Source organism: Pipra filicauda, unplaced genomic scaffold (genome assembly GCF_003945595.2).
Source record: "Pipra filicauda isolate LSUMZ 115617 unplaced genomic scaffold, ASM394559v2 scaffold3_size10097308_pilon, whole genome shotgun sequence".
In the NCBI taxonomy this organism is placed as follows: domain Eukaryota; kingdom Metazoa; phylum Chordata; class Aves; order Passeriformes; family Pipridae; genus Pipra; species Pipra filicauda.
In genome coordinates, this window is record NW_024104532.1 from 2,096,345 (window position 1) to 2,112,146 (window position 15,802).

Genomic DNA, 15,802 nt, shown 5'->3' on the forward strand with positions numbered 1-15,802 from the left:
CAGTTCCCAAGAATCCCACCAGTAGCCAAGAAGTGACCCCTGATTCAACAGATACAACAATATACCTGTAGAGAGTCAGCTTAGGAGTGAAGGGAGTTTTGAGTCATAGAATCAGGGAATGGTTTGGGTTGGAAGAGACCTTAAAGATCATGTAATTCCAACCCTCCAGCAGTGGGAAGGAACACTTTCCACTAGAGCAGGTTGCTTCGAGCCCCATCCAACCTGGTCTTGAACACTTTCAGGGATGGGGCAGCCACAGCTTCTCTGGGCAACCTGTGCCAGTGTCTCACCTCCCTCACAGGGAAGTATTTCTTCTTAACATCTAATCTAAACCTACTCCTTCAGTGTGAAGCCACTCCCGCTTGTCCTGTCACTCCAGGCCCTTGTAAATAAGTTTCTCTTCATCTTTCTTTAGGCTCCCTTCAGGCCCTGGAAGGCCACAATTAGGCCATCCCGAAGCTTCTCCTCTCCAGGCTGAACAATCCCAACTTTCTCAGCCTTTCCTCACGGCAGAGCAGCTCCATCCCTCTCATCATCTTGGTGCCTCCTCTGGACTCGCTCCATGTCCTTCCTGCGCTGGGGACCTCAGAGCGGGGCAGCGCTGCAGGGGGGTGTCTCAGTCGGTATCGGTGGGTACGGAACAATCTTCTTTAAAGGTTAACGACAGAAAAGGCACACTGGCGGCACAGCTGCCCCTGCAAACCGCCTCTGCGGCCTCCCCCGGCGCTGAGCTCCCACGGGCGCAGCTCCCTGCGCGACCCGGCTCCCAGGGAGGTCCCTGACGGAGCAGCCCCGCTGGCGCTGCCCGCCCGGCCCCGCGCACATCCGGGGCCTCCCGCTTCCGCCGGGCGCCAGTTCCGCTTCCTGCGGGCGGACGGGACGGGGCCGGTGCCGCGGCCGGTGAGCGGCCGCTCCGCGCTGCGAGGGCGGATCGGCGGCCCCGGGCAGCCCGGTGGGTGCGGCGGGGGAGGATCGGCGGCCCCGGGCAGCCCGGTGGGTGCGGCGGGGCCGGGGGGGAGGCCGGGCCGGTGTAGGGAGGCGGGGGCGGGCGGTGGTGGCGGCCGTGCCGCTGCCCCCGCGGGGCGGGAGCGGCGCCGGGGCCGCAGCAGCGCCGTGTGGGAGCTCCCCTCGCCAAGGCCGTGTCGGTGCCGGGACAGCCCGGCCGGGGGAGGGGGGCGATCCCGAGCTGGCACCGAGCTGGCCCCAGACCCCACTCCCCACCTGTTACGGGGCCGCACTTTGTACGGCTCATCAGGCACTTTGTGTGTTTCGGGGGGTTTATCTTTATGTTGCTTAGTGGGACTTAAAGATGTGGATGTCTCTCTTCGCGATCTGCCAAGATAAATCGGTGCGATGCTACAATTTCACAGCACGACTTCAACGCTTTCTCTGTGACCTTCCATTCCATTGGCTCCTGGTGGTCCAAGGGCCTTGTGAAGGCTCAGGAGGTGTAATTAACCCAAGGAAGTTGTATTTCACAGCACCCAGCCCCCATGGTAGAGCCCTTCTCCCCGTGTCTTCCTCTGCTTCTGATCCGCTTTCCTGTGTTCAGTGATTCGGTCCCGTAGTGTTTGGTGTGGGATAAAGGTGCCTTGTCCCTGATGCTGCTCACCGTGGTGGGGCTGTGGTTGTGTAAGGAGCAAGGGTTGGTCAAGTGCTCAGCTTTGGAGGGATGAGCGTTTCGATTTAGCACTAGACAGAGACTTGAGAAGTTTTCTTGCAGTTCTTTCCCTGTACATTTCCTTGCAGAATGATTTGAGGTGTATGGTACAGGTAAGGAAACAGGCAAATAAACCCTTCTTTCTGTAAACTTAGTCCAAGGATGTGGACAGCAATAATTTATGGCAGTAACCCTATGTATCAATGTTGCTTGACACTGCAGCCTTAATCTCAGTCGAACCTCTTAGTGCTTCTAAGACCCCTTCTTCATGAGTCTTTTTCACAGTATAATACCAGGTCCCTATCTGATTTGAGAATATTCGGGGAAAAAAGGAAAAAAAAACATTCATTTTTTGTGATACCACTTTTCCTCTTCAGTTTGCTTTCAGGACTCACAGGGGCAGTAGTGTGGAGGTGAGGCTTGCAGTGTCCTCAGCAAGCAGGTTGTATCTAGCCTATTTCTCACCTGGTCTGAGCTTGGTGGGGATACGTGAGCAATTACTTGTTTGTTCCCAGTAGCTTTTACTGCATAAAAGAGAAGTATTTTGTCTGAGAGCAGGTAACCACTGACAATACAATGCTAGAGAGGAAGAAGAATCAGATTTTTGGATTCTGAGATTTTTTAGAGTTGTCAGACCTGCATTTATTGGTGTAATGCATTTCTTGAAGGTGGATAGCCCCAGGTTTTTCACAGGTCTGCCCTCTCTTTGAATAGCAGTCTTTTGAGGACAATTTAACCATCAGTGGTGCAGAGGCCTTCTCTGCATCTCCTGACACACTGTATCAGCCTTTTCATACCTTTCTAGCTCCTTGATTCTCTGTTTCCAAGCCCTAACAGACAAAACCACATTCTTAATTTTGCATTAACCTAAAAATCTTGGATTTCTGCTGTGTTTAATGTAGGACTGAACTGTTAAATACAGTTTGTATAAACGATGCTGTGTAAACTAAGGATAGCATAATTATGGTTGTTTTGTCAGCACTGCAATGCAAGTGCAGTTCTTACAATGTAATTGCATTGTGCGGGTGTATGTTTTGGCTTTGTTTTCAAATTCCTACATTGATATTGCTACAGTGAGATGTGACCTGGGGTGTGTATTACTGCAGGTAATGCACAGTGAAAGGAATTAGAGAAATCCACTGCCAAAAATGGACTGTTGTGTTCAGAAAACTATTTTTGTGTGCTTATGTATTTTAGGTATTTAATATTTGCTGTTTTATTACTGCATGTGTAAAGGTACCCATGGGTGGTTTGGTTGCATAAGTGTTGCAGAGGACGTTTCTGAGCTTTGCAATGACTTTTACAGTGCTGCAGTGCTCTGCTCAAGTGCTGGGTGTGCAGTGCACAGGCTGTACCTGCACAGAACACAGCCAACGGTGAATGTGACATTGCTAAATACATCAAAGTGGAACTCAGAGCCCCAGTTCCAGCACTGCTCTTTATCCCTTTGTTTCAACACTTTGTCAACATGTTTATCATCCGCTCATGCGAAACAAACAGCTCTTTGATGTGCAATATAATAAAAAAATCAAGAATACTTTAAATAGATGTTATGGTTTGTCTTCTGAAAAGAGCAGTTCTCCTATTTCTTCCTTACGTGATCTTTGTTTTCCTCCTGCAGCAGATTTTTCAGAAAACAATACTGAACATATGCTTCAAGGATGTCTCTCTCTCTCATAATAAAATGGGGTGGACAGGAGTATACAATAACCTCGCTGTCAGAAGAAGACACAGTGTTGGACCTGAAACAGTCTCTTAAAGGCCTTACTGGAGTGTTACCGGAGCGTCAAAAACTACTTGGGCTTAAAATGAAGGGTAACTATTCTTGTTTGATGTTTGTTATGGATGTGCCTGAGATGTTTAAGGACAAACATCCTCTAAACCTAGGCAAGATGCCCACTAACAGGGCATCTACCTCCCAGTTCTAGCTCTCAAGTGAACATGAATACAGACATTTTATACATCACCAGATATTGATTATTATTGATACATTTACCTGGTAATTTTTTAGTGGTTGCCATGGAAGTGTGCAAAGTAGATGCTAAATAGAAGTTAAATTGCTGCTAGCCAGATAAGCAATGTGTCTGTACGTTGTGGTTTAAACCCACCCAGCAACTAAGGACCACAGAGATGCTGGGTCTTTGCCCCATCCCAGTGGGGAAGAGAACTGGGGGTAGAAAAGTAAACGTCATGGCTTGAGATAAGAACAGTTTAACAGTTGAAGCAGAATAAAATATAATACTAATTATAATAATAAAAACAGTAATGAAAAGGGGAGAGAGAGGTGTAAAACCCAAGAGAAACAAGTGATGCACAATACCATTGCTCACCACTCACTGACTGATGCCCAGCCTGTCCCTGAGCAGCCATCGGTGGCTCCCAGCCCATTCCCCCCAGTTTATATGCTGGACACGATGTTCTATGGTATGGAATATCCCTTTGGCCAGTTCCTCCCAGCTTCTTGCACACCTGGTCATTGTCAGAGCACAGGAAACTGAGGAGCCCTTGATTTATAGTGAGCACTGCTTGGCACCAAAGAACCATCAGTGTGTTATCAGCATTATTTCCATACTAAATCCAAAACACAGCACTGCACCAGCTACTGGGAGTAAAATTAACTCAATCCCAGCTGAAACCAGGACACTGTATATGGAAGAGAATGATAATACAGCTTGGGATATCTGGTATTTTACAGGGAGCTTATTTCAGTTAAGCATGAAATGTATTGACATTTTTCTAAAATCTATCCCAGTAAAAAAATTCAAATATTACCTGTTTGTGTTACAGGCAAACCTGCAGATGATGATGTTAAGCTTGGAGCTCTCAAGTTGAAACCAAATACAAAAATAATGATGATGGGCACTCGTGAAGAGAGTTTGGTAAATATTTTACCTGTTTATTAGGTTAAATTTAATTTAATTAAATTCAATTTAAATTGCGATTTTAAATTTTGAATATTTCAGTCATCATTTGTTAAATTATATAGTACAGTAGATTTCTGTTTGCATTCATTTTTCTATGTAAAGTTAGCTTTCCTGAAGATTTCTGAGAGCAGTGTGTATTCATGAAACTCCTGTATTGCTCTGGACTTGAAGTACAAACCTATTATTATGATATTCACTGACTTCTCAGATCTGATCGATCATCAGTATACTTTAGTAATTCTTTCCACTACTTAAGTGAAATCATTTTGGTTAAATAGTATTTTTGTCCTGTAATGTGCAGTAACAGAAACTTGATATCCGTTGTTATTTTCCTTCTGTGATTCTAGTTATCCTTTATTATTATTATTCCTTTAGGAAGATGTCCTTGGGCCACCTCCCGATAACGATGACGTGGTAAATGACTTTGATATCGAAGAGGAAGTTGTGGAAGTAGAAAATAGGTTAGGAGTTTTAGCTATTAAAACAGTTTGTTTCTTATTGAATGTAGAATGTGCATTTTAATTAACTGTAACTTTTTGCACTGTTACATTAGGGAAGAAAATCTACTAAAAATTTCCCGTAGAGTTAAAGAATACAAAGTGGAAATTCTGAATCCTCCTAGAGAAGGGAAAAAGCTGCTGGTTCTAGATGTTGATTATACACTTTTTGGTGAGTTTTTATGCAACTTGTGGGATGTTTTTGTTTAAGAGCTCGGTTTATTTGCCAGATCACATTTCTTGAGTTTTGCTTTGCTGTCTTATACAACATACCTTCTGCTTTGTATGATTTTGTGGTCTTCTGCTCACATTTTAAAAAGCATTGGGCTTTTAAAATGTTGCATGGTGTTGATTTTAGTGCAAGAAGATATAAAAAAGTGGCAATTTAGTATTCTGTCTGAATAGTCTTTCTCTTGACACCTTATGTTTTGTGGCAGGGCAAGATATTGTAAGATAGTCATCCTGGTCTGTACCTGATTGACTCCATTTTTTGGGGGGGTGGGACAATAGCTTCAAATTTTATTTACAAATTATTACTAAACATTCACAAAAGCATGTTTTACCTGAAAATTCTGTCAAGCTGGTTTTTTTGGAAGCCAGAATTTTCCTTCTGACTTAATTTTTTCTGGGATGTAGGTGTGTCATGGCAGCATAACTGTGAGTAGTAAATAATAGCTTTCCTTTTTGATGAGGTTTGTTTCCAATCTAAGATCAAAGTTCAACCCATTACTGAGTTTAAAATTTTTATTTAAAGGTCTTCTGCTAGCAGGTTTTGGCAACAGTTTTTGAATTGGAACAGGCAATGTTTGCATCTTTAAAATGAGCTTGATATATGCCTACAAAATAGCTGGACTAGGTTTTAAGGAGTCTGTTTCATATATGTCCTGTTACAAATTTGCTAAGTGCACAGATGAACTATTTGTCCTGACTTTTCAAAGATACTCATACTCAGAGAACTGATTTAATTATTAGCTAAGCCCTCAAGGACTTTTAAGGATAAACAGATAAATATCCTCTCTGCTTCTTCTTTCTGCCTTTAAAACAGGGATGGTAGTTTGCTATGAATTCATGCATGATCTTATAGTGCCTCAGTGTTTCCCTCATGAAACTCTTCAGGTCTTTGGATAGATAAGAAAGTCAGTCTGAACTTTAATAACTTATACTTTAATAATGAATTGCTTATCTCTTATATTCTTTTTAGACCACAGATCGTGTGCTGAAACTGGGGTAGAACTGATGAGGCCATACCTTCATGAATTCCTGACTTCTGCATATGAGGATTATGATATTGTAATTTGGTGTAAGTTTTATACTCAGTACCTCAGAGTTTAGAGTAAATTGTCATTCAGAGCAGACACTCCAGGTAGGAGGTTTTTATATTGCTTTTTAGTGTGAATCACAAGATCTGAAACAATACAGAAGTGTTTGGCTGTAAGTCACACGGCTATTAGGGATATTTTAGAAAAATAGTAATTCTTACGTGAAAAAGCTGACAGCAATGGGTCTCAGCATCACTTTACTGAGTGTTACTTTGTACAAATAAACAAGTGCTTGAAGTAACAGAACTATATAATCAACATTCAAACACTGTTTGATAGTGATCTTTACAAATAATCTCCATCCAGACAATACCTAGTGAACTTCCAAATGAACCAAATTCTCCTGTCTACAGGGATGGTTGATCCTTTGCCTTTGCATGCTGGGTTATTTCCTGTCCAATAGCTGCAGAACAGACTTTAGCCAGAGCAGGGTTCAAACCATATTAAAATTATATTGCAAAATGTCATTTTTTTAGTCTGGAACAATATTTCTACATATTCTTAGGTAAGTGGGCAATGTTGAGACTTTGTCCTTTCCAGACCTTATGTATTCTTATCATTGCTTCCAGGAGGAAATCTGCACAGGCAGTGTGATTCCTCAAACCAGGTGTACCCCATTCCTTATGGTCCTGCAGACTGTAGAGTTTAGTAACAGCTGATCTAGAAAATGGTTTCAACACTTGCACTGCTCATCTAGTTCTTCATCTGAAAAGTAAGCTTTTCCAGATAAGAACAGACTTCCATGAAGGAAGACTGTCTTTAAGGCAGTAACCCTACAAGCTACAATAAAGATAGATCTTTCTGAAATTAAATTTTGTGTAAAAATTTGACTTATGAGGTGAGCAATTTCTTGGCTTATTCATTTTTTGCCTGTTAATGACTTATTTTGATAAAGTATTCTTTCTGTTTTCTCCCATTTGTTTCAGCTGCTACTAATATGAAGTGGATTGAAGCCAAAATGAAAGTAAGTTGTCCTGAAAATGTGTGATTGGTTCCTGGTTTGGGTAACTCTTCGTGTAGTTGGGCTCATCTTATCGTTACAGAACGGGTTAGAAACTGGGCAGGTTGTATGAATCATAACCTCAGTATTTTAAATTTTCATAGTCACTTTAAATTGTTTCCATCAAAAAACTAGATTAAGTCTAACTTTAGAATTCCACACAAACTATCAGCATAGGTGCTAAATTTAGCAGAACTAAACTCAAGTCAGTACCTACTGAAACTTGGATTTGTCATGCAGCCTTCACAGTTGCTTTCATCTCACCTCTAATTATAGATCTCTAGTCTTTAAATGTAATTTTTTTTAAAGGAGCAGACAGATGTGAGATGCTGCAGTAGGTTATCAAGAGGAAACTCTTCATATTTATCTTTACCTATTGCAGCTGTGTGGTTCTGTGACTTCCTCTGCCTTATTAAACATCCTGTAAGAGCTCTTCTTTCAGTCCTGGTTTCTTCCGTACTGAAATCGGGCAGGAAGCCAGTTTTGCACAGCTAACCCCGTGGTAAACATATTTACTGTCCAGGCTTAGCTGTAAATCTAATGAGCTTACTAAGAATTGCTGTGTGTTTGGTTTGTGGGTTGGGGCATTTTATAAATCAAAGCTTGTTTCCACCTCGGGAAAAGGTTTTCCAAGTTTAAGCTTTTATATCTCCACTTATTATTATACACTATTTTTTTCAGGTTTTAACAGAGCAAAGCACATTTTTTCTAGTGTTCTCTTCCTCAAAATAATTAATTTCTACAATTTTTTTCTAAACAAAAATGCCTCAGAGTGATCTCAGAAATGGGAACCTGTAGTCAGAACTGTAAAGTGAAGTTAATGCAAGTACAATCAGTGTTGAGCCTTGCAAACACTGTACTTCATGTGGCAGTGTTACATGTTTATCTTGTGTCTGTCAGTGTAGTGCAAGGATTTGATCTTGTGGAAAACCAGTGTTCAAAACTGGGCTGTTTCCCCTGCACTCGTCACCTTTCTACATTTCTAGTTTGCTTTCCCAGCCCTTTCATGTTACTGAATCTCTCTCTGTACCTGTTCCTGAATCTTGATCCATTGAGATTCCTACCACTAGATCCCACCTGCTGTTTCTCCTTAAACTGGTGGCACCAGGAGTGCTTATCTACAAAAGTTTCAGTTTTTGTCAGGGAACAGTGGTCCCAGCAATGCTTGGCACTGAAGTTTTTGTTTTAAACTACAAAGCAGGAACAGCACTAAAAAGAAGGGAGTATCAGATAACCAAATTTAATCTCTCATTTGCCATCTATTTATGCCTGGAATTCAAACAGTCTAGAACAGCTGGTTCTGTCAGTATAACAGGATACTGACCCAGGCAGGTAGTGCTTTTCATTTGCCAGATTCACTTTTTCATATGAAAGCAAATCAGTTACATGTGGCTGGATATTTGCAGGAGAGCTGCTTCAGTGGATATTTTCTCCTTGTTATGTAGCTTTGCATATTACTGCTGTTGGACACACCAGAAGTCATCAGCAATATCTGTGTTATACCATGTCAGCAGATTTTACTACTACTTTTCAGCATTTGAAAGGAATTGAAGTGGAAATGATGCTCTCTCATCTAGTTAAAGTTTTTTAGCTTTAAAAAGGACGTTTTCCTTAGAGTCTTTATCTCAAGAGTTATCAAATCTTTAAAGTGCAAACTGACAGATTTCTGGCTTATGTCTTGGACATGTGCAGGAGGGAATGCTAACAATGAACTGTTACAAATATTTCATCTTAAATTGGGCTGTGATTTGTGCAACTCACTGTAAGGAACAAATAGCAGTCAGTTGCTATAGGTAGTAAAGTTGAGGCATGTAGAACTTGTGAAAGATTTTGCATAAAGGTATGAGCAAGGCCTCTCTGTATTTTGCCTTTTCTGCAGAGTTGCTTTGATTTTATGCTGACATCAGTTTTTAAGTTACTGCTACTAAACACTGCAAAAATAAATTCCTATCAGCTTTTTTCTCATGGTAGAACAGTGGACATTTATGATTCTCATTGTGTAACAAATTTAAATTGCCCCAGATATCTATTTTTAGCATGTCTCTGGTAATCCTCCGCTGCTCACCCTGTGACAAACAATGTGTTGTAATTGTGGCTCCAGTTGTTCAGCAGTAAAACTGTCTTAATTAGAAGCTTTAATAGTAAATTTTTATGATGCAGGAGCTTGGAGTGAGTACCAACACAAATTACAAGATAACTTTCATGCTGGACAGTGCTGCCATGATAACAGTGCACACTCCTCGAAGAGGACTAATAGATGTAAGTACCTATTTTCTCCTGATCTTTTTCTACATTCAACTGACTTGTTACCATACCCTTTTGGAATATTCAACAATAAAGTTGTGCTGAAGTTTTCGTGCAAGAAAACTGTAAGAATCTTAAAATCACGGATTTTTTTTGCTACTTAAAGTCTCTATTAATGTTTTATTTTGAGTCATGCATTTGTATGTCACAGGTTTCAAATCAAATAGTAGGTAACGGTTGCAAGAAAATTTAGTACCAAGAGAAAGCTTATCCTTAGTGTGGAGTATTTATTATGTTATATTATTTCACATATCTTCCTTTATTAAAGCCAAACTACCCGCTAATGCTAAAGGAAAAGAATACAAGTGTCTATTTAAGTTTGGAATCAGGTTCCTATAGATGGTATTTTCAGCTCCTATATATGATCTGATTTGCCTCAGGTACCTTGTATGTGTTGTATTTCCAGGTGAAGCCTCTTGGTGTTATCTGGGGAAAGTTTTCAGAATATTACAGCAAAAAGAATACTATTATGTTTGATGATATTGGCCGAAACTTCCTAATGAATCCACAAAATGGACTCAAGGTAAACTGGAATTTTCATTTATTATTACTTTTTCTTCATCCTTCAAATAGTATTTTCTCATACTTCTCAGCCATATCATAAGGAAAGGCTATTCGTAACTAGAAAAGTTGCATATTTTATTATTTACAGTGCCATTTGTCTGGATTAATATTTCCCTAAGAGTAGTATTAAATAAACTTTGTTTCACTATTAACTGAGCTTTTAAGAGACTACCAAAATCAATAAAATTATGATTTATGTTTAAGTTATACCTGCAAGCTATAATTGAGCTGGGCATTGCTGACAGGCACCATTGAAATATATGCAGTTCAATCTCAAGAGTGGTCATATTAAATAGACAGAAAATAAATCAAATAACAAGTGACTGTACTTCATGGTAGTATGCCAGTGTAATCACGAGTGTTCTCTTTGGATAAATAATTAGTACCTTGAGCTGTTTTGACACAGAACAGCAAATATTTCATTTTATACAACTGTCAACCAGTTTGTGCTCCGTTATTAGTGCTGATTCTGAATAAGAATGAAACCTAAATTTCTTCGTATATATGATGGTAGAGCAGTGTGGTACTAAAAGAAATTTCATAAATTTCTTTTAAAATGAAAAAGATGTTTTCAAATGCAGGAATTCAAGATTTCTTTGAAAGTATCCATGATGTGAAAAGGGTAGCAGTTGATGAGATCTAACAAGATGATCTTAATTGGAAGGAGAATCAGGAATAGCAAAGATCTTGCTGGGAGAGAATTATCCAGAGAGGTCCCTCTAGCTCAGATTTGAAAGGTGTTGTCATTAACAGCTGCAGACAAAAACACTGAATCACTAAAACAAGGCCCAGGTATAATGTGTTCCAGGCTTAAAGCAGCTGTCTGATAAGCTTTATTTCTGACATCTCTTTTCACAGAAGCTCTGATTGTTGTCAAAGGCTTTTTATTGAAAAAAAAGCATCTTGTTCCAGTGATGCCACACAGTTCATAATGCAGGGCTGAAAACCCCTCTTGCGAAAATCTCTGTGAAATCATATTAGAAAATGTGCCAGTCCATTCCAGATCATTTTATCAGTCTGTCTGGGAGGGGAAGGCTCAAAAAAGTGCAAGAGAAAACAAATTTGTTCCAGGGTGGTGCAAAGCAAAACACCCACAGTCCAGTTTGCAGGAAGAACAGGGCAAATTGGATGTGACCACTAATGGAAAGGTTTTTCTTCCTCCTACCTGTAAGAAGTTATAACTTGAGATAGTACTGAAAATATACCTTAATTAATGGTAAATGATAAAGAATCTAAAACTTTTTTTTGTGAGCCAATGGTTATACTCAGTTTATTTATTTTGTGTAGATAAGGCCCTTTATGAAAGCACATTTAAATCGGGATAAAGACAAGGAGCTTCTAAAGCTCACTCAATACCTCAAAGAAATAGCAAAACTAGATGACTTTTTGGAGCTGAATCACAAACATTGGGAAAGGTAAGAACAAAGTCAAAATTCTTGCTTCCTTCTGTCCCTGACCTCACATGTTTTGCTTGAGGTTGTCTCTACAAAGACCAGAAACAGTGGAGCTGATGAACTTTGGCATCACTTATGAAGTTATGAAGATCCTTCAGTTTGAGTAGAATTTTAGTAAGGTTGTAGTGTTTGGGCAAGTTCCCTAAAATGATAAGATTTTGACAGAATGCATCTGTGTTTTCATACTTCTCCAGTATTCAGGACTGCCAATTATGCAATTATGCTTCCTAAAAGGAAAAGAATATTTGAAGGAACATGATTCTTGGAAATCTCTCTCTTTTCCCTGCAAAGTTAGGCTGTCAGTTCAGATCCCAGCTCCTTTGTTAGGTGGCAACTTTTCTGGCAGTTACTTCAGAGCTCTGGGGTGTTACAGAGTGGTTCTCTGTCACTACCCTGGTTGTGTGGTTTCATAGTATTCATCAGCTCCAAGTTACTGTGTTATGAACAAGAGTTTTCCAAGTGCTCAGGGCACCAGTTATCAACCTAATTCTTGGTAGAAAATAACTAGCTGAAGTGTTTGGGCAAAATTCTTCTTAATGGTTTTATGCAACAGCCTGAAGCTTCAATGCATGTGAAGAAAAGTGTGTGCAATTTGCTGTTTGAAAACCACCTGTTCAGTGCTTAAGAGAACAGCCTTGCAGGCTTGGTACAATTTTCTTTCTTGTTTCTGATTAGACAGAAAGTCAAATATTAAACCTTAAAAGCAGTGAAAGTCACTGGATAACTCACACTGTCAGTGAAATTGGTTGGATTCTTTTTTCTGGAGTAGTTGCAAAGCCTTCACTGTCACACCACGGATTGTTCCAGCTCTAGTGCTAGGAGAGCTGTGGGATCAGAATACAAGCCATTTAACATCACTCAGATTCTCTAAAGAAGCTGGTGGAAGGCTGTTCTTTTCAGGTTATGCTGGATCACTGTTCACTGAAGTGCTGAATTTATTTGAAGGAGTGCCATTACTAATGGGCCTTTTTATCTTAAGAGATGTAATAGCCACTTTTCCAGCTGATGTAATTTTTCCATCCTCTTTAAATAAAACAGGTTTCCATTTCCTTCCTCCCTTTTGTTTAAAAAGCCTGATAGAGTCTAACTAAAAACATGACTTTGAATTACTGTAAGATAACCTATCAGGGAACTGAAAAATGTTGAAATCAAATAAAAATAATAAGTGGTGTTGATTGCATTTCTAGTTTGGGGTTATCAATAGGGGCATTGTTAGTGAGAAAAGAAAGCAGATTCATACTTTGATATTAAGATCCTGGATATATTTGTGCCTACCTCTTATGTTGTGAAAAACTGTACTTTTATTTCTTTCAGGTATCTTTCAAAGAAGCAAGGACAATAACACTAATAAAACTGTGTGGCACTGAGTTGAAGGGAACATCACTAAGATCATTGGACTTTTCCTTGCTTTTATGCTAGAGTATAATAGTGCTGGACACTGGACCCAATGCCAGAATGACTGCTAAACTTGGTCTTCCAGTTGGTTGGTTGTGGGTTTTTTAAAAGATCACAGCAATAAGCTCAAAGTGGGAGAAACAAGTCAGTTGCTTTTTCTTGCATTCAGTTCTGGCGTTACTTCTCAAAATACGTTCCTCTCCTTTGCTGCCCAAGTACAACCATAACCATCAAAGACCAAAACCATTCTGAAACTAGAAAGAAATATTTAGACCAAAAAAAGTTGAGTAAAAAGCCAACCTTGGCAGTGTATGAATTGTATAAGTCCTCTATTCCCTCCATCTTTAGAAACAGTCTCCCTCTCCCATTCCAGTATTTAAGTCTATAAATTACAAGTTGTCTAAGTTTGGTATGTATTAGTATGTCAGTGTTTCTCTGTGCAAGACAGTAAGATGGGAAAGTACCACCTCTGTGGCAAATTTACCCCAGTATGTGAACTTGTACTATAAAGCAGTGTTTACTGGAAAACAAAAGATTGAAGTTTGAGGGAGAGAAACCCACTGTTATTTGGTCAGTGAAAAGCAGTCTGCCTGAAAAATTCCCCTATGCCAGATAAAGGGTTTAAACCTCAGATGGGAAAGTCACATTCCTAACAAAGCATGAACAAAACCCTTGTTCTCTTCTAGCTAAATCTTGTCAAAGTGCAAACACTGTGTTTAAATACAATATTCAGCCATACTGTTCTTAAAATATCATTTACTTGCGCTGCTTATGCCTGCACTAGAGAAGTGTGATGTGACTGCTGTTTGGCATTTCCAACACTTGTGCATTATGCAGTTCATGTATTTGAAAGAAGACTGACCCTTTCAAATAAAAATGGTATATATTGTTCTTAAGGAACTATAGCAGTTGTGTAAATAATAAAGACCTTTTTCATAGTTTGTGTCCTGTGCTGCCTTAAACATTTAGCTTGCATAATAGAGAAACCATCGATAATACTAATTTTGGGGGTTTTGGAGGATTTATTTGGATTCCAGAGGCACGGGTTTTGCGTCAGTAGTTAAGTAAGAGACTGGTATGTGCCACTGCAGATTAGGACAGTGGTGCTGAATAGTGGAGCACCAGCCTGGCTGGGAAAGGAACCTTGACAGCACATGTCAGACTGTCAGGACAGCGGGCACAGATGAGCTGTTGGGCTGAGCACACAAGGCTCCAGCTCAGTGACCTGTCAGAAAATATAGTTTCATAACCACGGCTCTGTGTGGTTTAATGCCAACCCAAGCTGTGTTTTAAACTGGTAAACCAGAAACCTGATGCATAAAAATCACGTTTTAGGTAAGTGTGGAAGGTGAATATCTGGAGTTTTGTCTCCTAGAGCTGATTTCTGATCTAGAAGCTGACTGACTCCTGTACACACAGTCCAGGGAGAACCCCTGAGGCTAGAACAGTGATCCTTTATTGGAAAGGCTGCAGCCACATAGATAATGGAATGTAGGACTGGTACATGGTGCAGTGGAATTCCTTTGAATTTAAACAATTGAAAAAAGTCAAGACGCTGCACTTGAATCACCTGTAGAGTTTGTTGTGATGGGCAGAGAGAGAAAGCCAAACGAAGGGAATGTATTCAAAGATATTCCCATATTTTTTTGCTTAAAGTTAGTCTACAAACAGAAGGTTAACAGTAAATGAGCAATACTCCTTCCTTTTGCTTTATACAAGGAACATTTTAAAAAAATCCATTTTGATTTTCTTTTATGTCGGTGACACTGCGATTTTGTCCCAGAATTTCAGAGTATTTGCTGATCTGAAATAGGCTAAGAAGGTCCAATATCCGTAATAATAGAATTGGAGGTGCTCAGGAAGATGACAGTGGGTCACTCACAACAGCTCCTCACTGTACTACATGGCTTCTCTGGGCTATACATACAATATGATTCTGTGCCAAACTACCAGAATAACTGCAAGGATAAATGGCTAGTTTTCTGCTTAGCTCTAGAACAACATATTTATTACTTATAAATTCAGAGGAAAACACCTCTGCTGATTTCTTTGTTTTGCCTTTTCAATAGAGAGGGCAGTTTTGACTTACTTGCATTTCCTAAGTGTAGTTGAGCCTTGGAATAACTATTAACAGCAAAGTTTATAAGTTGCCTGTTAACATTTACTTTCCTTTTAGATTATATTGAGGTGCCTGAGAAGTATTTGATCAATGGCTTTCATAATCTCTATTAAAAGAAATAGGATTGAAGCATAATCAAAGGCAATGTATGGCTTAATTACAGAGCTTGTAATTTACCATTCTGCAAAACTCTGGGGAAGCATTAAATGGATTCTGAAATATTCCAAATATTTTCATGTGTCAGAGACTGTACCAGGCTCCCAATACATGTCAAACATTTTGTATGTTGTTCTGTCTGATTATTCAGACCAGAAGAGGCAGTTCATTTTAAAATGAAGTTATTTCAGTAAGCCCTGGATATCTGACAACTCCAATTCCTCACTGTGGCATGAATGCTCATCACTGGAAGTACATGGAGTGACAGCTGAAGCCAAGAATGGAACTGCAAATTCAGCTCCACAAATCCTGCTGCATGACTGTGAAATCTACAGCTAGTTGCCAATTTTTATTCCTGACTTGACATTCAACTGACAGCAAGTGGATGCCAAAGGGTTTAAGACAATTTT

General features: G+C 39.9%; 1 protein-coding gene across 3 annotated transcripts; it reads left to right on the forward strand.

Annotated features, from left to right (window-relative positions):
• The first annotated feature begins 862 nt into the window (after positions 1–862).
• Positions 863–14,055, forward strand: UBLCP1 (ubiquitin like domain containing CTD phosphatase 1). 3 transcript variants are annotated; one of them, XM_027718761.2, is made up of 11 exons: positions 863–952; positions 3,282–3,475; positions 4,448–4,539; positions 4,960–5,045; positions 5,138–5,253; positions 6,283–6,381; positions 7,327–7,364; positions 9,561–9,659; positions 10,111–10,227; positions 11,556–11,683; positions 13,037–14,055. In XM_027718761.2, the coding sequence occupies exons 2-11, from the start codon at positions 3,322–3,324 to the stop codon at positions 13,062–13,064; spliced, it is 957 nt and encodes a 318-aa protein (XP_027574562.1). In that variant the 5' UTR covers positions 863–952; positions 3,282–3,321; the 3' UTR covers positions 13,065–14,055. The 3 variants fall into 3 exon arrangements, with proteins under 3 accessions (XP_027574562.1, XP_027574563.1, XP_027574561.1); XM_027718762.2 differs by having other exon boundaries at positions 878–993; positions 3,285–3,475; XM_027718760.2 differs by having other exon boundaries at positions 879–993.
• Positions 14,056–15,802: the final 1,747 nt, after the last annotated feature.

What these genes read in the sequence shown, in the direction of transcription:
- UBLCP1 (XM_027718761.2), top strand. Translation starts at nt 3,322, where the DNA reads ATGTCTCTCTCTCTCATAATAAAATGGGGTGGACAGGAGTATACAATA. An exon ending in ACTTGGGCTTAAAATGAAGG is followed by an intron (nt 3,476 to 4,447) that starts GTAACTATTCTT and finishes TTTGTGTTACAG; the next exon opens with GCAAACCTGCAGATGATGAT. An exon ending in TTATGATATTGTAATTTGGT is followed by an intron (nt 6,382 to 7,326) that starts GTAAGTTTTATA and finishes CATTTGTTTCAG; the next exon opens with CTGCTACTAATATGAAGTGG.